The sequence below is a fragment of the Heterodontus francisci genome, chromosome 30 (assembly GCF_036365525.1).
Source record: "Heterodontus francisci isolate sHetFra1 chromosome 30, sHetFra1.hap1, whole genome shotgun sequence".
NCBI lineage: Eukaryota > Metazoa > Chordata > Chondrichthyes > Heterodontiformes > Heterodontidae > Heterodontus > Heterodontus francisci.
The window spans coordinates 55,348,227-55,372,432 of record NC_090400.1 but is presented as its reverse complement, the minus strand read 5'-3'; the positions used below and the strand labels follow the sequence as shown (position 1 = coordinate 55,372,432).

The following is a 24,206-nucleotide window of genomic DNA, read 5'->3' as shown; positions in this document are numbered from 1 at the left end:
GTACAAGCTTCTTATACATCTGTAAACTAGATTTAAAAAAAAAAAACTCATTTCTTGGGTAGATACAGGATTTGGTTAGAACTACTGAAGCCAAATGGAGTTTAGACCCACACCACTATCCTCACCAGTTAGTGAACTTCTCAACTTATTGTTTATTAGGACTGTCTCTCCACTCCCAACCCTCCCTTTAAATCAGATGAACAGGACAGTTGTGACCAAGAATTAATAGAATGAGCACAAAAAACAGAGATCCATAGTCCTGTTACTTTATTTCCAATCTTTCAAATTGCACAAAACTGACAGGAGAGTTTAATTCTTTATTCTGTACACTCAAGACAGTGACCTAACACACCACAATATCCAGCAAATGCAAGACCTTAGCACAGGGTTGGAAACACAGACTGGGTTCAGGGAGTTTGCCAGAACAATGGTCCCACATCAGCACTGTATAATAGCACAAAAAGAGGCCATCCTTAACCATGAGGGAGTGAACAGTGTAGTAGAAACTTTAAAAACCTCTACATGGTTTTCAAGAGCCTGCATAGATTGGGAAGAGTCCAAGTTTTAAATCAAATGAGTCAGGTGAACTTTATGCCTTCCAAAATTTCTCTTTTTTTTTTTTAAACAGAACTACAATTTCCAACTTTCAGATCATGGTGTTGGGTGCACTGTGATTAGTGTTTTTGTTGCTTAACATTAGATAAGCAGCCAAGTCCTGTACTCAACTTCTATCATAACTTTTATGAATACAATGAGATTTACCACTAATTTTTTTATACAGCCCACAAGCTGCTCACACAGTTGGAGATACTACAAAGTATTCTCACTAGAGTGCAAATCTTTACAACAGACTGTATTGCAGGACATGAGCTCGCACCAAGAGCTTCAAATGCGACAACCATTCCCCTTCCAAAGAAAAATCACAATCTAATTAACATGGAATGTGAGGGACGAGTTAGACAGCTGTGATCCAAACATTCAGAACTAGAAAAAAAAAACAAAAAAATGACTGAAGTCCTTCATGACAATATAAAGAGCTTTGCTTTCTCTTCCCTGTTGCGAGGTGGAGGGAAACTGGCAGATGCTGAGCAGGTGGGTAACTTGGGATCTATTGCTTTACATACTATACCCATATGTGCCAGGCTGAGCATATGGTTGGGCACCGTAACCGTAGCCAAAGGCTGCCTGTGGAGGAACACTTACACTGGGTCCTGCTGTCAACATAAGCTGCGACTGACCTGCACAGGGAGAAAAAAAAAGAAATTAGTGTAATCCAGCTTATTTAGGAGGCCACTATTTACAGGTGTCCCAAGATATGGGCTGTTCAAAGCAGAAGATCTATAAACTTCAAAGCATCCATTCTTTTTGCAGAATGCATGGATCTACATGCCATTTAGTTGCAGGAAAGTTAGTGTCTGATCCAAAAAAGGTAGCAAGCTACCTTTTGTCACATCTCTACTGCAATACTAGTCAGACGTTTTTCCCAGCTCCAGCTAGAAGACTATTGCACAATGGTGATCACATCCATTAAAATCTTTCAGCATGAACCAGTTACAATTATTTAAGCTCCTTCAAAATGCTGAATCAATTAGTAGGTAGAAGTGCAATAGTTGAGAAATGTTCACATCCCCATTTCTACCAAAAGCATCTAGTTCATGAGACCACCCTTAGACTTTCCTTATATTCTAGGGTTTAGGTACTGCTGACATGTCATGGGTGGTGGGAGAAGCTGATGAATTAAGATCATTGGGCAACATGATAGTGCTCTAATCAGCAACACTGGACTAAAATTTTCCAGTGACTAAGTACTTCAGTGTGGGTGATCTTCCTTTGACATGCAAGATGGAGAATCACCACTAGGATGTGTTTAAAGTTACAGGACAAGCAATTTTAGCTGAAAAATTAGTTACAAGGTGGTTCAGAGGTTACTGCTATTAATTTAAGTGAAGTCATATGGGTTTAAGTGCCATGTGAACTGGTTTAGTGAGTCAGTCCTCTGCTCTATTTAGTTGGGGGACAAGTGGAGTTTGCGATCTCGTCTCAGATTTTTGACCTGTGCTCACAGTCCAAGTCTTACAGGTCACTTAGCATTTAAGACAAAGACCAGAGTCCTTTGAAGACTGTTTCTCATCCAATATTTCTATACATGTTCATAAGGATCAAAACCTTCTGCTTGATCAAATTTGAAAGTTTTAGCATTCCAGGTTGTAGCACCAAGGTCAATTTAATTCCATATTTCTGGATTTTAAATTTTTATCTAGTGGCAATTATGAGTGCACAAGAATGAGAATGCTACTGTCAAGTAATACAGACCATAAACAATGGGCGTCGTCTCTGTAGCCTGTTCCTCCTCCTTCCTCAGCGATTCAGATATGTCCAATTTATCCACCTAAAAAACCCAAACAATTACCAGTCACTTGTCTCATTGGTGAGATTTGCTTCCTTTGATTAGAAGGAAAAGCCTTACAAATGCTTAAAATTGTTAGAAATTTCCAAAACGGGGACAAACGACCATTCAATGGATTGCAATGAGCAATGCGAAACACTAACTTAGTTTAAATGTCAAGTAGGATAAGGCTGACTAGTTCAGTTTACTCAATTTCTGAAGTTTTAAAAAAAATTCTGAGTGTTAGACCAGAATGCTACATTTACAAGGCAAGTGTTCAAACTTGAAGGATGGTTCATTAATACACTTGATTAATAGTCAATTGCAGCACCAACATGCAGGACTTTGAACACATTCATCTCTCCACCCAAGGCATCAGTGCCAGAAGCATTGAGGCCACAATACCCATTTCACTGATTTTGGTGGGTTAGAAGAAAAATGCGAAGAGATGTTCAAATCCAAGTATCAAAGTTCCATGATGTTGAAGTTTCCAACCAAATAGCAACTGGCTTCTGGACTGGGAACATTTGAGTCATATGCCCGAGATACAGATCAGTGACTCTCATACACCAAACATTGCTTTCAATCAACAGATGTCAGATTACTCAAGCCTCATATTTCTATGCCCCACCCTGGTTTCATACTACAGACAGCCACCAAGTTAGAATGGCTTTTAAATCTGGTTGCAGATAGATAAACTGTGACAGCAGTGGTGGGCAAGCCAGCTCTCCTATAGTATTTCAGAGAAAGCAAATATAGTCTGTTGCTTTCACAGAAAAAAAAAGAGTATCCATGAGGCCTATACAGATGTGCGCTGAGTGGAGTTATCCCTTCCAATGCAGAAGATATTGTTAAAAAGAGTTGGAGCTTTCAGTTTATGCTTAACTATTCAATACCAGTTCCTCAACAGTGCCTAATAGGCAGCAATAGAACCAGTTCTGCTGTATTCTAAATCAGAGATATTTCTGGGGATATGAATAAAAGCTTGATGTTAAGTAAACAAGTTAGTTGTAGGGTCCAGGTTGAACTCCATGCAGTAAGAATGCCCATATGAATTCAAAAGGTTGGAATAAAAGTGAACTTTAAGATCCCTTTCAGGAAGATTAAACTATAGAAAGAGCTCAATAGTTTCAGCTTTCCTTCATGGAGAAAAATCCTGAAGTTTGCTTTGCACGGAGTCATAACCCAAGCCTATCCAGTGCTATGTTAAAGTTTAACACTGGCTTATGTTCACATTGCTTCTTCCCTCCTTGCTAGGGTATAGTGCTACTACCCTCTGGAGATCATTCCAATGATTCAAGAGACTGCCCTAGACATTAAGGCAGCATTTGACTGTGGTATCAAGGAGCCCTAGCAAACTGGAATCAATGGGAATCAGGGGGAAAACTCTTCACTGGGGCTGGTTCGAGTTATACCAAGTACCAATGGAAGATGGTTGTGGTTGTTGGTCAATCATCTCGGCTCCAGGAAATCACTGCAGGGGTTCCTCAGGATAGTGTCCTAGGCCTGAACATCTTCAGCTGCTGAACCAATGACCTTCCCTCTTGGTGGTCAGAAGTGGGGATATTTGCTGATTGGTACTCAAAATTGCACATTTGAGACTCCTCAGATACTGAAGCAGTCCATGTTTGTATGGAGGCAAGACCTGGACAACATTCAGGCTTGGGCTGATAAGTGGCTTGAGTGCAACTTGTCAGTTAAGTACCAGGCAATGACCAATGAGAAAATCGAACCATCCATTGACATTCAATGGCATTGCCATTGCTGAATCCCCTAATATCCTGGGGGGTTACCACAGACTAGAAACTGAACCGGACCAGCTATAAAGTACATGGCTACAAGGTGTGTGTCTGGGAATTCTGTGGTATGTAACTCACCTCCCAACTCCCCAAAGCCTGTCCATTATCCACAAGGCACAAGTCAAGAGTGCGATGGAATACTCTGGATGAATGCCTGGATAAGTGCAGCTCCAGCAACTCATGAAGCTAGACATCATCCAGGATAAGGCAGCCTGCTTGATTGGTGCCCCATCCACCACATTAAACATTCACTCCCTCCACCACTGATGCAGTGGCAGCAGTACATACCATCTACAAGATGCACTGTAGTAATTCACCAAGGTTCCTTTGACAGCACCTTCCAAACCTGCTACCTCTACCACCTGAAAAAGGACAAGGGCAACAGATGCATGGGACCACCTGCAAGTTCCCCTCCAAGCCACACCATCCTGACTTGAACTAGATTGCTGTGCCTTCACTGTCACTGGGTCAAAATCCTAGAACTCCCTCCCAACAGCACTGTGGGTGTACCTACACCACATGAACTAGTGGCAGTTCAAGGGCAATTAGGGATGGACAATAAAAGCTGGCCTAGCCAGCCAGTGATGCTCACATTCCATGAAATAAAAGATCATTCAGATAGAAGCTCAACAGCAAGTGCTGTTGTTACAGCAAATCACCATTCTGAGGCCCACATGTTTCCAATAGGGCTCAATGGACAGCATCAGGAGCAAGTGCCCTTTTTGATGGCCTCCCAGTGAGGAGGCCAAAGATCAACAGTAGTGCTCCTGCTGCTCTGGAGAGCAGCCAACTCAGACTGGAGATTGAACTTAAGACCTTACTATCAACTCCCTTTCACCAGTTGAGACATAAAATGAGTTGTTTAATCCTTAAAATGTTCAAAGCAGTGTTAAAGATGATAAAGATTCCAAAAATATACCTATGCAAAGCCTTAAGCAGTTAGTAAAAAGGAGCGCTTAGATTGCTACAGGAAACAGAAGTGCTGATTAACTGTTGCATGCAACATTTGCACCTTGGACTTTATCCATTGAATGGTCTCCTTTCCCCATGCTTGTTAATATTAAATAGATATTACTATTAGTTGGAGGTATGCAGAGAAATTAGCCAAGAGGCAGATCCAGAACAAGCTTAATCAAATGATGCAGAGGCATGGGTCAAAACTACAGGGATTATAGCAGCAGTTTGAACAAACTAAGTGACTGTTTATCCTGTCTAATGCTAAACTGAAGCAACCTCATCTTTCCCTGCAGCATTGTATTTTATCTGAAGAGATTCTACTCGTGGAAAAAAAAAAATCACACTAGCCCCATGTGGAAAGCATTAAAGTCTGCCCCCCTTTGTCAACCAATAATAAAAGCCATGTACCCTGAAAACCTCTAACTCAGCCTGTAGACTTTAGCTCTACAACAATTTTAAAGGCGGACAATTTTCTACTCAAACCTTGGGACTGTAAATACCATTAGTTAAAAACCTAATAATTCCCCCAAAAATTTGTATTTGTGCTACAAGTACACTTTGGCATTTGGGAGTTAAAACACTAACTGCATAAACATTCTTGCCCAAGTATTTGAAAGTTCCACTGTATTCAGACCATTTACTGAGTTACCAAGACCAAAATCAGATTCAACATGGTCACTAAACCTGGAGAACAGAATACCAACAGGTAGAGTACTTTATGCACCTTCAATGCCAATAAAGTCAGACATCAAGTTTCTATTTGGGATGATTTGGCTAACAAAGCAAGGAGTAGGGATAAATGGGTCTTCTTCAGGTTGGCAAGCTGCAACTAGTGGAGTGCTGCAGGAATCTGTGCTGGGGCCTCAACTATTTACAATCTATATCAATGACAAATGAATGAAGGGATTGAATATATGGTAGCTAAATTTGCTGGTGACAGGTAGGAGAGCAAATTGCGAAGTGGACAGGAGCCTGCAAAGGAATATAGATAGGTTGAGTGGACAAAGATTTGGCAAATGGAGTACAATGGCAGGAAGAATAGCGAAGCAGCATATTATTTAAACAGGGATTGCAGAACTGAGGTACAGAGACCTGGATGTCTGGTACATAAATCAAGAAAGGTTGGTATGCAGATGCAGCAAGTGATTAGGAAGGCAAATGGAAGATTGTTTATTGCAAAAAGGAAATAGAATATAAAAGTAGGGATGTTCTGCTACAATTACATAGGGTATTGGTGAGACCACATTTGGAATACTGTGTAGAGCTTTGGTCCTGAGAAATGATAGAGGAGACAGCAGGATATAGATCAGTTGGAGACTTGGGCAGAGAAATGGCAGATGGAGTTTAATCTGGACAAATGTGAGGTAATGCATTTTGGAAGGACTATTGCAGGTGGAAAGTATACAGTAAATGGCAGAACCCTTAGGAGTATTGACAGGCAGAGATCTGGGCGTACAGGTCCACAGGTCACTGAAAGTAGCAATGCAGGTGGATAAAGGTAGTCAAGAAGGCATGCTTGCCTTCATCAGCTGGGGCATAGAGTATATAAATTGGCAAGTCATGCTGCAGCTGTACAGAACCTTAGTTAGGCCACACTTACAATACTGCGTGCAATTCTGGTCGCCACACTACCAGAAGGACGTGGAGGCTTTGGAGAGGGTACAGAAGAGGTTTACCAGGATGTTGCCTGGTCTGGAGGGCATTAGCATTGAGGAGCAGTTGGATAAACTCTTTCACTGGAACGACGGAGGTGGAGGGGCGACATGATAGAGGTTTACAAAGTTATAAGCGGCATGGACAAAGTGGATAGTCAGAAGCTTTTTCCCAGGGTGGAAGAGTCAGTTACTAGGGGGCATAGGTTTAAGGTGAGAGGGGCAAAGTTTAGAGGGGATGTGCGAGGCAAGTTCTTTACACAGAGGGTGGTGAGTGCCTGGAACTTGCTGCCAGGAGAGGTGGTGGAAGCAGGTATGATAATGACGTGTAAGAGGCATCTTGACAAATACATGAATAGGATGGGAATAGAGGGATACAGTCCCCAGAAGTGCAGAAGGTTTCAGTTTAGGCAGGCATCAAGATCGGAGCAGGCTTGGAGGGCCAAATGGCCTGTTCCTGTGCTGTACTGTTCTTTGTTTTTTGATATAGGTGTGTTAGAGGCAGTGCAGGGAAAGTTAACTCGACTGATACCTGGGATTGCGAGGGGGTAGCTATCTTCGAGGACAGGTTGGGTCTGCATCCATTGGAGTCAAGAATGCAAGGTGATCTTATTTGAAAGATCCTGAGGGGACTTGACAGGGTGGATGCTGAAAGGACGTTTCCCCTTGTGGGAGAGACTAGAACAAGGATAATTTAACAAAAAAGGGTCACCCATTTAAGATGGAGAAATTGAGGGTTGCAAGTCTTTGGAACCCTTCCCCAGAGGGCAATGGAGGCAGGATCATTAAACACTTAAAGGCAGAGGTAGATAAATTCTTGACAAACAATGGCATCAAAGGGTATTGGGGTAGGTGGGAAAGTAGGCAGAGGTCACAATCAGCTATGATCTTACTGAATGGTGGAACAGGCACAAAGGGGTCAAATGGCCTACACCTGATCTTTTAGGGATGCAAAGCAAATGTAACTAGAAGAATCAAGTTCATTCAAATGGGAGAAACTAACAGGATAGCAGTTGTCTTCAATTTCCACTGCTTTTCTTACAACTGGCAGGTTTAAAACTGTTTAGAGCTAAAGGTTAGTGGATGTCCTAGAAATGGGGCTGACTTGTTTGGTGTGCAGATTAAAATTCTGAAATTGACCCCACCAGTACTGGTCACTTGTTAGAATGGACAACTCAATAGAATCAAAAGGCATAAAATGGAGGTTCCAAAACATACTTACACATCTCTAGTGGTGCAATATTCAACAAATACTGACCATTTTGGAAGGAAGATTTCACTCATTTAATTGCAAAGAATGAGTCAATTAAACAAGCTGTAAACCTTTTTTGGTAAATTACATGACGAAAAGCCATGAAGTACAAGGTTGCTTTTCAAGCAGAGGCTGAGTTACACCATCTTCAACAGCCTACCAGGAACAGTTCCACTGTCAGCATGGCCTCCCAGTTCTTCCAGTTATCCATCAGAGGTCTTAGGAGACGGTAAGCAGGCATGTATAGACAAACTGCTAACTCTGGCTGAGCTGACAAAGGCTGTCAGGTCCTTCGAGGAGAGTAAAACTCCCAGTAGAGTTGTATTCGACAAGGACTGGATCAGCCCAGATCTGCTGTAAGTGCACAAAAGTATACTTCTGGCCGGCAGCATGCCAGAATCCATGAGGAAAGGCATCACCTTCATCTACGAGTGGAAGGGGGAGGAGGGCAGAAATCAGCAGCCCATCTCACTGCTGAATGTGGACAAAAGATTCTGTCCAAAGTCATCAGCAGTCACTCAAGTCTGCTCTGGAGTTGTGATTCACTCCGATCAGCCATATACCGTATCTGGCAGAAAGTTCTTGGATAGTCGATTGCATCCCTGAGTAGCACAAGGCTATGTGCAGGACAGGGGGTGGACACCTGCCTCATCAGCTTGGACCAGAAGGTTTGATTGGATCTCACCTACATGGACATGTTCTCCAAAATGGGGTTTGGAGGGAATCTGCTACTGGATCTGACTGCTCTACACAAATCAGTAGCACAGCCTTAAATCAATGGGCAGGCAGGAATTGGAAAGCTTTCTGACCAAAGCTGGAGTCAGACAGGGCTGTCCTCTCTCCTGTCTGGTTTGCTGCATCGAGCCTTTTGCCAATCCATCAGGAAAGATAGAAGCATTAGTGGGGTGAGAATCCTAGGGAGAGGTGTTCATGCGAAAGCTTCCCTATACGTGGACGATGTTGCTGTTTTCTGCTCAGATCCACTGTCCTTTGTGGATGCTCAGCCTGCAAACCAGTTCAAATTGGCCTCAGGAGTGAGGCCATGTTCTTTGGGAACTGAGTCAACTGATCCTTTGTTCCTTCAGAGTCAGGTCAGGCTACCTGAAGGTCCTGGAGATGTGGTTCCAAGGGGCTAGGACATGCACCAAAAACAGGAAGGAGTGTAGCCAGGGTAAAACAAACTGGGTATATGGGAGCAATGTTCTCTCCATTGCAGATAGGAACCTGGTCAGGTGCGATGCACTCATTACTACAGTGGTGCAGGTCTGGCCTGTGCCCCATTCCCATGTCATGGCTATTACCTGAGCCATCTTCCACTTTATCTGGAGATCAAAAATGGACTGTCTGCAGGGACATGTTCAAACCTTTGGATAAGGGCGAGGGAAAAAAGATCTACCAAACGTCACCCTCATCCTAATGGCTGCCTTTACACGCAGCTGCATCAAGCTGAACGGAAAACCCCAGTACACAATCAAACGTCACTACATGAAGTTCTCTGTCCATGGTGTTGCAAAGGATGGGTCTGGCAACATTGCCATGGAACACTCCATTTGAGTTGGACCACTCCTTAGTGAAAAGATTAGTTCAGAGAAACACCTTGGACCACAAGTCCATCAGGCAGTGGTCTGTATGGAAATGTTCAAGGAACTGCAGGAAAAAGGAGATGGAGGAGCCGGTCAGATGGTGCCCCGAGCAGACTGCCAAAGTCATTTGGCAGAATGAATCACCAAAACTTTCAAACAAGCACAGACGTAGCTTAGCTTTTGAGAAGGGTCCTCCCAGATTGTTCCTGCAGAGAATCTCTCTGCCTCCACATGTTGCCCTCAAGGTGGCAGTGGTGGGGAAGAGACAGTTGCCCACCTCGTTCTGGAATGTGCCTTTGCAAAGTAGGTGTGGAAAGAGATGCAGTGGTTTTTGTCAACATTCATCCCAAGCAGCTGTAACACTGGAGTCTGTGCTCTACAGGTTGTTCCCGGAGATGCACACCAAGATAATCAACTGCTGCTGGAGGAGCAATTCAGTGAAAGATGCTCTTTGGTCTGCTGGAAACTTTCCAGTCTTCCAGTGCAAGAGGTGTCCACAACTGAATGTTGCAGACTGGCACATTCCAAGCTTCAGAACTACGTGCTGAGGGATGCACCAAGGCTGGGCAGCCACTGCAAAGGCTCAACAGGGAAAGGCCACTGAGTAAGGCCCTCCTACCATAGCGGACTGAAGGGCTGAAACCCATGAAAAATCCCTCTGGCTGTATGCACCAAAATGGCTTTGCTATGTAATGCAAATGTACACTGCATATAAAATGGAATGGCCGGAGTTGTGAGGTACCTCATGTTCTGTATAGGAGGAATCAGATCTCTTGCACTCTGAAATGTCAAATTTAAGTTTATAAATACATCAAAAGTATATTTTTGGAAAAAAACAGGAACAGACTGGCAGGAAGGAAACGTGGGCTTTTAGTTTGGAGGAAACAGTCCACTTTCTGAAAAAGTTAGTTTTTTCAGAAAGCCACTTTGGTATTACTGCAAAACTAGACCTGGATTAGAGCTTTGTGAATTATTTCCCAATTTTCATTAAGTGGTTTCCAAGACAACAGCTTATACATTGAAGATACAATGGAATAAATTATGGTTTATAATACACATCTGAGTAGTTTAAGATGGAACCTTTGGCCTGTATCTTAGGATATGCAAGTATTCGATTCAGGAAACACCATTAAAAATATAGCAATCCTTCCTGCTCAGTTTCCACAATTGTAAACTACATTAGTTTAAATGAAATTAAGCAAGTGTATTTAAAAAGCTTTACCTTTTGATTATGGGGCATGGGGAAATCATGTAACAGTAAAACATTAAAGTGCATGTACTTTCACTAAGAATCAAGTGTCCCTTCAAATTACACTCCCTTTCTTCACTACTCTGAGTGACCTCTGAAGACAAACCAAAATTAATGTTAGCCACTAAACGCCTGTCCTAATGTGGAGGAAACCTAATCTTCACTAGGCAACTCTCTCGGTGAGGCCAGCATTACCATGGTGCATTTGTCTCCACATGCTAATATCAGAAGGAACTAAAATGATTGGGCATGTTGAGCGCATGATATCTAGGACATATTTCTGGACTATTCACCAGCTCACAAAATTTAAGGAATTTAAAGACTTAATAGGATACCGATGTCTTTTAAAAGGGATTCAGTAACTTTAGCTGCAAGAGTGACCAAAGTACAATATTTACCCTAAAAATGAAACTTTATTGGGCAATGCAATGCCTTGCCCAAAGAGTTTTTTTTTTTACCATTCCAACTAGGTCCACCACTAAAACTAGGCCGGAGGAAGCAGAACTCCAAGCATTAACCCATTGTGGAATTGGTGCAAAAGTGTTGCATAAAATCAAAGTGCGTTTTAAACTGATCTGCATGGAACTCAGCTTAAAATTCTTTACATACCCCCTTGTTAATAGCAGTTAGTTGAAAAGACAGAACAGGAACTGCAGCACAAAGGCTTTTCCATAAACTGCAGTTTTGATCAAGAAAAACATGCTGATGTTTCATTTTAGCATTTGTGTGCATGAAAGAGGCAAAAGTACTGAAGCAGAAAAAAAAAGGCTGGAGATGGTTCTGCCAAACAGGCTCTTTGAAAGCACACTTAACCAAGCAGTGATGCTTCATGGCCTCTAATGCGATTCCCTTGCAAATGGAGTTGCACATGCTCAGTTGTTAAACACTGCAGTTCAGTTACCAGTTTTTCATGCACACAGTGGCTGGGAGGGGGCTATTGAATGGCTGTACCCACAACACACTGCTGCCCATTTGCCCTGAAGTCCCAGTGGAGCCACATGGCTGTGGCACAAGTTTAAAAACCCCTTGATCCAAAATTCCAGTGATTTCTGGCTTTACCTCATTGAAATGGGGGGGGGGGAAACTTCTACAAGCTTGGACATTAGACCTGAATGCAAAGAGCACCAAAGATGAAGGGCTCTTCTATCCTTACACCACTTGGCAAAAAACTAGCATTTGGAGCATCAATGAGGCGCCACAGGGACCAACTTCAGAGAAACAGGGTGGGAAACAGGTCCCATCATGAAAACCCTCAAACTGCCTCATGTCCATCAGAAAGTATTAACAGAACTAGTTCATAAGCTGGTTCACAATCCCCTGAAAAGACTGCATCTTGCAACAATATTCAATATACTCATTAGTAGAATACCACAGTAGAGTTTTCAAAATTAAAAAAAAAAGTAAAAATGCCAGTTTTAAACTGAAAGGCAGGGATTGTGAACCAGTCACTATATGGCCACCTGCCAATTCCTGCGAGTGACTTAAACAGGTCACTGCAAAGGTCCTCACTAAACACTTCAACTGCTCTAACTCAGCTCAGAGGGATTTGCAGTGAATCTAGTGGAATTAAAAAGCAGCAGTGTAAGATGGGAAGGAAACAATTCATGCAGATTTCCTGAGTTTCAGTCTCCAGAACTAAAGATGGAAAATGAGTCAACTTTCACCTTTTTCTTTATTTCATCAACCTGCAAGGGAATTCAGAGGGTAGCAGCTTAGAATCCAAACTCCATGTCTAGCACAATAAAAGCAGGTAGAAAAAACAGCAAAACAAGGAGCAAAAAGTCAAGGAAGGAAAACCTGGGAGCAGGGAGGGGAGATAGAAGGGAGGGAGAACACAGTAAATAGCAGCATTTGTGTACCACAAAATGTCATGAAGGACACCAAATATACAGATGAACACTGGCAGAATAAAACAGAGAAAAGTAACTCAAATTATGGCATGAAGCAGCTTGGATATTATGTCTTACTGAAGTAAGAACAGCTAATGTCAGACTTCACAATTTAAAAAACTGCAGTTTCCAAGTCTTCAGTGCCCCATACTTGTATTTTAGAGATTGTACTGACTACTCTTGAATGTTCACATCTGAATTTGCTATTTCCCCAAAACAGCTAATTTCTCCAGACACAAGTCATATGAACGGACTGTGAAAGAATTGACTACACATTTAAGATGTGTACGCAATAAAGGGACAAAACTAAGCAAGTCTCAGTGTGGAGCAGAAAGCAATACCTGCTCAGCCTAATGCCCAGCATGGGAAACACACCGAGTGCAGTCCATAGCAATTATAGCCATTACTTGCCATGGTAGCTTACAAGGCAGCTGGCCAGCCCTTGGCAACATGGAATTTAATTACACTCCTCCAATCTGGCTGCACTAAGCTGAACTGGATTCTAAACTTAATTTTATTATGCCATTCATCTTCAAGCAAAAATAACTTGCAACAGGTCCAGGAAAAAAACATATCTAAATAAGCCTGCAAGCATAAAGGATCATAACTCTGCACAAAGTGTGGCCCAGGAATGCAAGGTTGTTAGACAAGGCATTACAGTATAAAGTAGTGCTGCAGGTGTAGGTACAGGAACTGGTTAAAAAAAAAGGTCTGTTCGCAAGAAACTGAGGTGGCTGTCCATCAGCAACTTCAGCAGATGCGTTTCAACTAAAGAATTGCTACTCAAACCAGGTTTACAGCAAGGTCTAGAGAATGCTCACAATCACATGCTCATGGGAACATTTACTAACATTTCTAGAACAGTCAGCAATTCTGAAATCTCAAATCAAAGCTTGAGGCAACTCACTTAAACCACCTCCCATTCCAGACACTAGTTGAACATGAGAAATTAGCCCTTCTGCTTAACTAAAGTTGAACGTTTACAGGAATGTCACTAACAGAACCCTCTAGGACTAGAGCATAATTCTGGTCACATCCCAAAACAGAATAAATTATGACAAGACATTCAGGAAGACAGAGCAGAATCATTAGTTGAGCTGGTCAAATTTAGTTCAACATTGCCAAGTAAAAATTTTACCCCTTAAGAGCAGGGAGTGTTACATCAGCACACTTTGTTCAAAGTACCGAGGACAGGAAAAATAGGACGACCATAAATTGTCAAACAGGGGCCCTAGTAGCAAACTTTCTTGAACAGGTTTAGTTCTGTATGCAAAACATTAAAAGTCTGATGAGTCTCCAAAGTGATACGTCAGCAGTTTAAACGTAGCACAAGTGAATGCCCGGTGGTCACTGGATCCATCACCAAAACAGCATGGCATTGTTTATTTACAACAGCATTATGGAGTTGCAGAACACGAGACCTAGTCCAGTGAACATTAACAGCCAGCACAAAGATTCTAATAAAAACCAAGATGGTACATCAGCAATCCTGTAGCGATTGGAAGTCTTTGGATTTTTTTTTTTTTTAAAAAGTATATAAAAAAGGAGTCTGCACAGCAATACATTGCAAAGGGTTTAAATTGAGACAAGACAATGGATTTTTTCTAGCCATTCAAAACCTAGAGTGCTAGCCAGATTACAATAATTTATGGTTGATCTTAAATACTTATTCAAGTTAAATGAAAAGGGTTAGAGGGTTATGCATTAGGTAATTGAGTAAATACTCTATAGTCCATCACTTGGCATATTGGCCTGTTCACATCTGTGATGCATCCAGGTCAAAGTCTAGGCTGTCAAAATGGATGCTGGTTTCTAGCCAAGAGCTTTCCTAAGCTCGTCCCACCTAGAGTCAATGGTTGGAGGAAACAGACAAGATTTACAACACTAAGGCAACTGGGGAGATGAGAGGTTAGGAGAAAAAAAAATAGGGAACATGAGGGCCAGAACTAGTGTTCAATTTTTAAAGTGGACTAATCAGTTGATTAGCTGAAGGCAATAAGCTTCAGGAATTTTACTAGGCCTGCTAGTCTAAACTTGATCTTCCAACCATTTGATTGAAGTGATAAACAGCAAACTCATCCATCTGAAGTTACTTCTGAATATCAAAATACACTTGCCTTCTTGAACTACCAGTCAGGTCTATTTGTGCTTGTGTACTGTACACTTATATGTTGAAACTCCACAGTAAAGAAGCTACTGACAACTTTGCAGTATCCATGTAGCTTTTACAAGTATCTTTCAGACAGTAGAATCACTCAAGCTGGGATGCTCCTTGCAGCTACACAGATCGCCTTCAAGTTCACTTCAGTATGCTGTTACATACCTTTGAGAGATACTCCCTCATCACCTGGATGAAGTATGGCATGGAGAAATCCATAATGTTGTGCCTCCAAGAGAGCTCAAGCACAACATCAGGCCGCAGCAGGTCATAACAAGTAAACAGACAGGAAGCAAAGCACTCATTCTTTCCATCCTCAAGGAACCATTGCAGGAGTTCCTCTGCTAGCTCAGTATCCTTGGACTCCGATGCATATTGCATTGCATCCTGAAAAAAAAAAGTGTCCATTAACTTGGAGTGCTGTATTATATACAAGTAATCCTACTGACTAGCTATACTCAAACAATGGCTCCGTAAGTTTGTTTTAAATAAGCCATTTCTGCAAAGATTTGCACCCAATGAATGTATACAAAAAAGTTATTCTATATACAAGGGTGAGCTATGGAGAAACAGTAACTAGGGTTTTTTTTTATTATAAAAAGTTCAATTGACATTTATCTTCATATAGGAGGACTACTGCAAGTATCTGTTGTGCTCCTGTGGACCCTCTCCATTTCATTGTCAGACTAGCTACTGGTATGGTGCCCAGAAACAAGTGGGGTCTGAAAACTGCATTACAAAACCACAGTTGCCTGAAGCCAGTGCTGGGATGTGTAGCCAAGTACATGTTTTAAATACTTCGGTACATTGTCCACACATCCTAGGTGCCTCAAGTGACCCTCTGCCATTTCATTCATTGCACACTGATTTTTACAGTAACTGAAAATACTTTATCTTTGATCAAATCTGGTGTTGCATTTGCAGTCTCCAGTACTAGATTTAGGATTTGGTTCTGATATTAGAAACAGGGCTTCAAACAGTGACAGATTACAAGCATCAGGCTCTTTCAAGATCAGGGATAGTCAGCATGGATTTGTCAAGGGAAGGTCATAGCTTACTAACTTAATTGAATTTTGGAGGAAGTAACGAGGATTGATTAGGGTAGTGCAGTGGATATTGTGTACACTGATTTTAGTAAGGCATTTGACAAGGTCCCACATGGTAGACTGGTCAGAAAAGCAAAAGCTCATGGGATACAAGGGAATATGGACAGTTGGATCCAAAATTGGTTCAGTGACAAAAGGGTAATGGTTGACAGATGTTTTTGCAAATGGAAGCAGGTTTCCAGTGGCTTTCCATAGGGTTCAGGTGTTGGGTCCCTTGCTGTTTGTGGTATATGCGCAGGAAACATGATTGGGAAATTTGCAGATGACAAAAATTGGCCATGTAGTTGGTAGCGAACAGGATAGCTATACACAAGAATGATATCAATGGTTTGGTTGAGTGGGCAGAAAAGTGGCAAATGGAATTCAATCTGAAGTGCAAGGTAACGCATTTGGAGAGGGCAAACAAAGCAAGGGAAGACAATAAACAGGAGAATATTGAGAGGCATAGAAGTAGCGAGGCCTTGGAGTGCATGTCCACAGGTCCCTGAAGTTGGCAGGTCAGGTAGATAAAGTGATGGTGGCATATGGAATGCTTTTTCTTGGAAGAGGTATAGAATACAAAAGCAGGGATGTAATGCTGGAACTGTATAAAAACACTAGTTAGGCCACAGCTGGAGTATTGTGTACAGTTCTGGTCATCACATTACAGGAAAGACATAATTGCTCTGGAGTGCAGAGATTTTCAAAGATGTTACCAGGGCTTGAAAATTGCAGTTATGAGGAAAGATTGGATAGGCTTGAGTGGTTTTCCTTGAGGAGGCTGCAAGAGTGATTTCATTGTGTACAAAATTATACGGTGCCTAGATAGAGCAGACAGGAAGGTCCCATTTCCGAGCAGAGGTGTCAATTATTGGGGGCACAGATTTAAGATGATTGGTAGAAGGATTAGAAGGGACATGAGAAACTTTCACCCGGAGGGTGGTGGGTGTCTGGAATTTGCTGCCTAGATAGTGGAGGCAGAAACCCTCAACTCATTTAAAAAAAAGGTACCTGGATCTGAACCTGAAATGCTGTAACCTGTAAGGTTGGATGGCTAGGTTTTTCAACTGGCATGCACAATGGGCTGAATAGCCTCTGCCATAACTTTTCTATGGTTAAGATTTCCAGAAGACAGATTCCAAAATTTCAGCATTAGATTTAATGCAAAAGTGTTAGCAACCTTTTCAAATGAGGATAGTGCTAACTTACAAGTTTAATAGGACCTGCAAAGGCTACAAGAAAAAAAAAGTGACTGAAGGCATGAACCATTTAAATCTTTACTGCATTCCAATCATATAGGGCAAGGTGAATAAGAGTCTTGACTGCTTTGATAAAGGCTGATGCCTCCATCAGGTCTAGTGCATACCGGCACCCCAGATATTTAAATATGCAAAGGAAGCCCATCTAGGCTTGTTTTGAGCTCATAACTCCATGAGAAAAGCAATCTTGGCAACTCCCTTTCACTAGGTGAACTGAACACAAAAGGACAGGTAAAGATATCTTACTTTGTACAGCCTATCCTTCTTGCATAGCTCCACACTCTGCTTCCAACGGTTGTTACCCTTAAACAGATATGCACCAATTCGTCGGAACTCAATCAGCTCATGTTTCTCAAGCCGCTGAGCCAGGGAGATATTATCAAAGTTGTCGTATGCATCTATGGATGTGCGAAGAGCCTAAGGGTGAAAGGACATTTCTGTAACTCAATATAACCGGACAGATAAATGCATCTCTTCTACAAAAAGGCTATTCGCAGCCTTCTACATAACTGTCACAATAATTGAACTGACAGGACCAATTCCATCCACACCCAAGATGAAGCTGGACATTTCGGGAATTCCCACATTTACAGGTTTGTTAGAATTTGTTGCATGTTAACTTGCTTTTCAGCTACCTTTCTAGGCCATAAAAGCTCAATCTGCTCATTTTATCCAGTTATCCAGCCAAGTGAAACAGTGGTATAAATGGGGCAGTAAACTGGCAATAAATGCTTGTTTTGTGACCACCTGATTGCATCTCACCCACCTGGTAGTCCTCCTCTTGGATGAAGAGATTATTCAGTGATTCATTCACAGACTTGTTGTTGTTGCTTTGTACAGAACGCAGGTAGGGCTTAACCAGATTCAGCTGCTTCACCTGAAAAAGAAAAATCAAGACAAGCTCAGAATCAATTGTTATAGCACAGGGGGCATCCAAGTTGACCAATTCAAAGTGATTTTCTACCACCCACAGTACAGGTGGCAGAGGCTCTAATGGACAAATGTAATACTAGATTAAAATTTGAAAAAATCTGAAGACTCAGTGGAACATTAATTCAGATCCAACTTACTGGCAGATCAGCTGCAAGGGGCTTCCAGTATACAAGAGTCAACTGGTCTGTGGTAATGTTATGAAGTGGGATACAATTGTTCATGTTTGACAACTTTTTTGATCAAAGCCAATACATAATTGTACAGTCTGAAGGATCTACCTTTAAAAACAGAGCACATTTAAACTCATACTTTCATTAATGTTCTGGATATCACTTTTGCTGCACCTTAATTTCACCCAAGTTTCTGCTACCTACATTATATTCTATCCAGTGCTACAGGCAAAACAGGAAACTTAATATAATCAGCAATTTAACCCATAAATCCCCCACTGTTTTACTGTTTTACACAAGTTCACATACCATGTAGATAAACCAAGACCAGGAAATCCCACATTCATATAGAACATAGAACAGTACAGCACAGCACAGCCCCTCCGGCTCACAATGTTGTGCCGACCCTTTAACCTACTCTAAGATCAAACTACCTACATACCCTTCATTCTACTATCATCCATGTACCTATCCAAGAGTTGCTTAAATGTCCCTAATGTATCGGCTTCTACCACCACCGCTGGCAGTGCATTCCACGCACCCTCTGTGTAAAGAACCTACCTCTGACATCTCCCGTAAACCTTCCTCCAATCACCTTAAAATTATGCCCCCTGGTGATAGCCCTTTCCGCCCTGGGAAAAAGTCTCTGGCTATCCACTCTATGCCTATCATCTTGTACCCCTCTATCAAGTCACCTCTCATCCTTCTTCGCTCCAATGAGAAAAGCCCTAGCTCCCTCAATCTTTAAGACATGCCCTCCAGTCCAGGCAGCATCCTGGTAAATCTCCTCTGCATCCTCTAAAGCTTCCATTTCCTTCCTATAATGAGGCGACCAGAACTGAACACAATATTCCAAGTGTGGTCAAACTAGGGCCTTAGAGCTGCAGCATAACCTCGCAGCTCTTAAACTCAATCCCCGTTAATGAAAGCCAACACACCATACGCCTTCTTAACAACCCTATCAACTTGGGTGGCAACTTTGAGGAATCTATGGACGTGGACCCCAAGATCCCACTGTTCCTCCACACTGCCAAGAATTCTGTCTTTAAGCCTGTATTCTGCATTCAAATTCGACCTTTCAAAATGAATCACCTCACACTTTTCCAGGTTGAACTCCATCTGCCACTTCTCAGCCCAGCTCTGCATCCTGTCAATGTCCCGTTGCAACCTACAACAGCCCTCCACACTATCCACAACTCCAGCAACCTTAGTCTCATCTGCAAACTTACTAACCCAGCCTTCCACTTCCTCATCCAAGTCATTTATAAAAATCACAGAGCAGAGGTCCCAGAACAGATCCCTGCAGAACACCACTGGTCACAGAGCTCCAGGCTGAATACTTTCCATCTACTACCACCCTGTCTTCTATGGGCCAGCCAATTCTGTATCCAGACAGCCAAATTTCCCTGTATCCCATGCCTCCTTACTTTCTGAATGAGCCTACCATGGGGAACCTTATCAAACGCCTTGCTAAAATCCATATACACCACATCCACTGTTCTTCCTTCAATGTGTTTTGTCACATCCTCAAAGAATTCAATAAGGCTTGTGAGGCATGACCTGCCCCTCACAAAGCCATGCTGACCATCTCTAATCAAATTATGCTTTTCCAAATAATCATAAATCCTGTGTCTCCCAATCCTCTCCAATAATTTGCCCACCACCGACGCAAGACTGACTGGTCTGTAACTCCCAGGGTTATCCCTATTCCCTTTCTTGAACAGGGGAACATTTGCCACCCTTCAATCATCTGGTACTACTCCAGTGGACAGTGAGGACACAAAGATCATCGCCAAAGGCGCGGCAATCTCTTCCCTCGCTTCCCGTAATAACCTTGGGTATAGCCCGTCTGGTCCCGGGGATTTATCTATCCTCAGGTCTTTCAAAATTTCCAGCACATCCTCCTTCACATCAATCTGTTCGAGCATATCAGCCTGTTTCACGCTGTCCTCACAAACGACAAGGTCCCTCTCACTAGTGAATATTGAAGCAAAGTATTCATTAAGGACCTCCTCCAACTCCAGGCACAAGTTCCCTCAAGTTCAATTGCAGATATGCACCAAAATAGCTGTTATCAACTGGGTGGGCAGTTGGGGTGCTCCAACCCAAGCAGCATTCTTGGATCAGAAATGATAAAGTGAACAAGAATTTTTGCCCCTTATGGAAGATGAGGGAATCGACAATGGAGGGGGCAGGACCAGACTTGGTAGGATACCCCAATGATCAAGCCACCTGATGTCACTTGCCTAGGCTCACAAGTGAGGTACAACAGCTGTGGAACTGTACCCAAAAAGTGACTGCACTAGGGGAATTAAGGTATACAATGGACTACATTTTACACTGACATCTAGCAATGCTGCCAACTTCCATTTCAAAAACACCCAGCTTCATCTCAGCCAGTAATGCAAATGCAGAAAGTGATGCAAACTAGCTGGTTCAGCATGGCAGTATTTTGCTTTTGCATTCCATTTTCTTGGCTGTGGGAAGGGTGCTCAACTACTGACAGAAAAATGTTCTTATGATTCAATTAGTATAACTAAAGCAACAACTTTTCTAGTAGATGGTCAATTTTATTTGTACTGGCATTCTAGTAATGAACTGAACAATGTTGCAGCAAGTACCTTAGTAAAGTAGTTCACAGCACGTGTATGATCCAGACGAGGGGACAGCACCATGAGCAGGTCGTTCAGTAACAAAGGCTTAAACTCCAAGTAGAATTGCGTTGCTTTATAATAGAGCTCCACATTGGCCACCTGAGAAATGAATTGATTAAAGGCAATTACAAGAGTTTTAATACCTTGAGCTTCAGCATAATGCTGAAATAGCAAGCTTTAGAAAGCTGTTTGAAACTAATCTACAGCAAGATTGGAATCAAATTCCCAGGGTTTATACACTTCCCTTAATGTCTGCAAGTTCTCATTTTTCTGCCACGGCTTAGACAGACCTTCCTCCAGCCACTGGGTGGCACTTTTACAAAAAGATTCATTGTTTCTCTTGCTTGTTCCACTGTGATGCACCAAAACCCTCTACACACTATTGCAGCTTTCTGCAGAAGATTCTTGGTCAGATTTAGTCACACCACCAGACTGCCCTTTTGTGCATTTGTTGACTTACCTTCAAGGGCAATAAAGGCAGAGCACCTTGCCAGAGATGCCCACATCCCAAGGACACAAAAAAAAAAAAAAAAAAATTGTTTTTGAACATTTCAAAGCCACTGCTTTGGGGTACATCCCAATGTGACAATTATTGACTAGATTAGGTTTAGGAAAAGTGCATTTAAACTTATTTTGGAAAAGGGCATAAATGGAAATAACTATTCCCTAGTACCAAAGAGGCTTGCTCAAGAAAAATAGGTTTTCTTTTGGTTTAACAGCTGCACTTGAAGTCAGCTCCATTAGATTAGTCTCAGATTCTAAGTGAATAGCCCACACTAGACTTGCCCTTGACTTCGAGTGGATAATTCTGAATTGCAACTAATTGTTGAATTTTACCTTGGTGATTATGTCCTTGAACTGTCCCTCCTTCCATGCATCTGTTGGGTGATTCATCATGGTAATGATGGCATTGTCATATTCTTCATACTTATCATACAGGAAGACGAGTTCAGCCCAAAGGTGAGCCTGCTCAGCAGCTCTCAGAACCTATGCAATTACAGCCAGTTAGTAAATATTGAAAATACACAGTTATCATACTGAAACAAAGTAAAATTTTGATTACCTTGGGAATGTTGACTCTGGACCAGAAGAGCTCCAAGTGTTCCCTCATCTTCTGTGGTTTGTATTTGGAGTATAGAATAGCCAGTTCAGTAAACATTCCCATATGAGCACGTTCCAGACCAAGAGCTGCCTCCAACATGGTGATGAGTTCCTCAAAGTAACCACGGTCCTGTGAACAGGATACATTTGTGTAGCTAGTGTGCTCACAGCAAGCACAGAACAAGTTTAATCCATGTGCCACAAGGTCAGCAACCTATTTGGACAGTTTTACTGAGACTGGTGTGATCAGTTGTACCTTTTGAAAATAGTACATAAATTCCTACCTATGCATATAGAAAAGCAATGAAATATGCAATAAGCAGTTTTCTACACAAATTTTCATGAGGTTCAATGTCAGCAGGGAAAACATACTTTGCAACTGATCACACAAAGCCAACATGCTTTTCAGCATTAAATAACTACATAACCAAAAGAATAAATCTAGTGGCGATCTGATGAGACATTTCCTGGTTATTTCAGGCAGTACCTGGTAGTAGTTAATAAGTTCCTCTAGTTCATCAGCATGTACAACAATATGGAGGCCACACATCTGAGCTAGACGGAATTCCTTTCCCTCAACACAGGCAAAGCACACCTGAAAGCCAGCAGGAAAAAAAAAAAGAGTTAACAAGTAATGGAAAGGAGATTCAAACTTCAATTAAAATCACTTCTAGGTACTTGGATTTGCCATTTTCTAAACAAGTTAACAAACTGCATTCTAGTTTTTATACTTTGAAGTCTGAGGTTTTCAAAATTTTACCACTTTATAAACTGAACTGGTATCAGATTCAGTTCTAAACTTTCCTACCATTAAGTTGAAGTGATTCTATACTATTACTGGGATTATAGCAGGGCATTATTCTCACCATTTTGCATTTGAATTTAATTTCAAGTGATCAAGTACAAGTTAGAAAAAGGGACTTTAAAGGTAGCAGCATAATAAATTTTTTTTTTTACCTCTTTCCAAGTACGAGTGCTGTTCGCTTTGCGTGCACCATCCACTGCAGCCTGATATTCCCCAAGATGAACCAGGGTTGATGCCAAGCGGCCAAAGTTGGAGACATTGTTATACAGCAGCTTAGCAGCTTCATACATGTGATCATCATAGCAGCGGTCACCAACCTGTGAAATGAAAGGTTTATAGTATAAACAGAGCTAATACAATACCGATTAGCTGGAATACTAAATACCACGGACATCCAGTCCCACTTCAATAAATTCAACCATGTCAAAGTAGTGTTTAGATCCTGCAAGTACACCTAGCATTTCTGAAAGTGTACAATTAAACTTTCCCAACAGCTTAATTTCTCAAGTTCCTATCCTTTCACCTGGCTTTTTAAATACTCAAACCAAGTACAAAAAAGGAAACCTACATTCTGTCACCAAGAAGTTAAACTGGAGGTTTGAAGTCAAAATGTTTCAAATGGTAGATAGTCAAGGCAGCAAGTATCTGACCTATACAAATCAAAGATCACAGTCAATTCCTAATTGAAGAGTTACTAGATCACTGCCAAGCTCAGTACTACAACTGGCTGCAGCATAGAGTTAGAAAGGGATCAGATCACTGCTTGGAGTTTCTATTCCCAGAATTCTCTAGCAACTACACAATGATTTTCATTTCAATTTCAAACCTGGATTCACATGTCATTATCATAACTTTACTGCAAGTCAGTTGTTAGAGAATAATTTAAGAGGTCAAGTCTACTCTAGAGAAAGCACTTACTTGTTGTATGTGAGCATTGTTTGGACCATTAATGAACTCCTCCAGCTCTGCCAAGCGGTTGGTTTTTGCCAATGCAAAAATAAGTTCCGTCTCCACATAGGACTCACGGGCCTTCTTCCTGGCCATCTGCAGGTACTTAACAAGGTCCTCCCAGTTACCTGAATTGAACAGAACTCAAGACAATAAGCAGGGGCAATCAGTCTGCTCACATTACCCTCTACCCATTAATGCAGAATTGAATAAACTTTTCAACTGTTTTGTAATAAATACAAGGAAGTGCACAAGACAACTCAGTAAGAATCTGCAATCTAAGAAGTACCCAAGAGCTCAGGCGAAGAGCAGTGGTTTGAAAACAT

At 41.8% G+C, this 24,206-nt stretch overlaps 1 protein-coding gene across 2 annotated transcripts in view; it reads right to left on the bottom strand.

Moving 5' to 3' along the window:
- Window positions 1–252: 252 nt before the first annotated feature.
- LOC137346813 (clathrin heavy chain 1) overlaps window positions 253–24,206 on the bottom strand; it is a 120,176-nt gene continuing 96,222 nt past the window's right edge. Inside the window, exons 23-34 of one of the 2 annotated variants that reach the window (XM_068010703.1) lie at window positions 23,851–24,008; window positions 23,085–23,249; window positions 22,615–22,722; window positions 22,090–22,257; window positions 21,864–22,013; window positions 20,994–21,125; window positions 18,036–18,146; window positions 17,516–17,686; window positions 15,091–15,312; window positions 12,543–12,563; window positions 2,314–2,389; window positions 253–1,238 (exon numbers count right to left, since the gene is read on the bottom strand). In XM_068010703.1, coding sequence (XP_067866804.1) covers window positions 1,117–1,238; window positions 2,314–2,389; window positions 12,543–12,563; window positions 15,091–15,312; window positions 17,516–17,686; window positions 18,036–18,146; window positions 20,994–21,125; window positions 21,864–22,013; window positions 22,090–22,257; window positions 22,615–22,722; window positions 23,085–23,249; window positions 23,851–24,008 — 1,604 coding nt within the window. In that variant the 3' untranslated portion in view covers window positions 253–1,116. The remainder of the gene's footprint in view (window positions 1,239–2,313; window positions 2,390–12,542; window positions 12,564–15,090; window positions 15,313–17,515; window positions 17,687–18,035; window positions 18,147–20,993; window positions 21,126–21,863; window positions 22,014–22,089; window positions 22,258–22,614; window positions 22,723–23,084; window positions 23,250–23,850; window positions 24,009–24,206) is intronic. The other variant, XM_068010704.1, reaches the window with a different exon arrangement.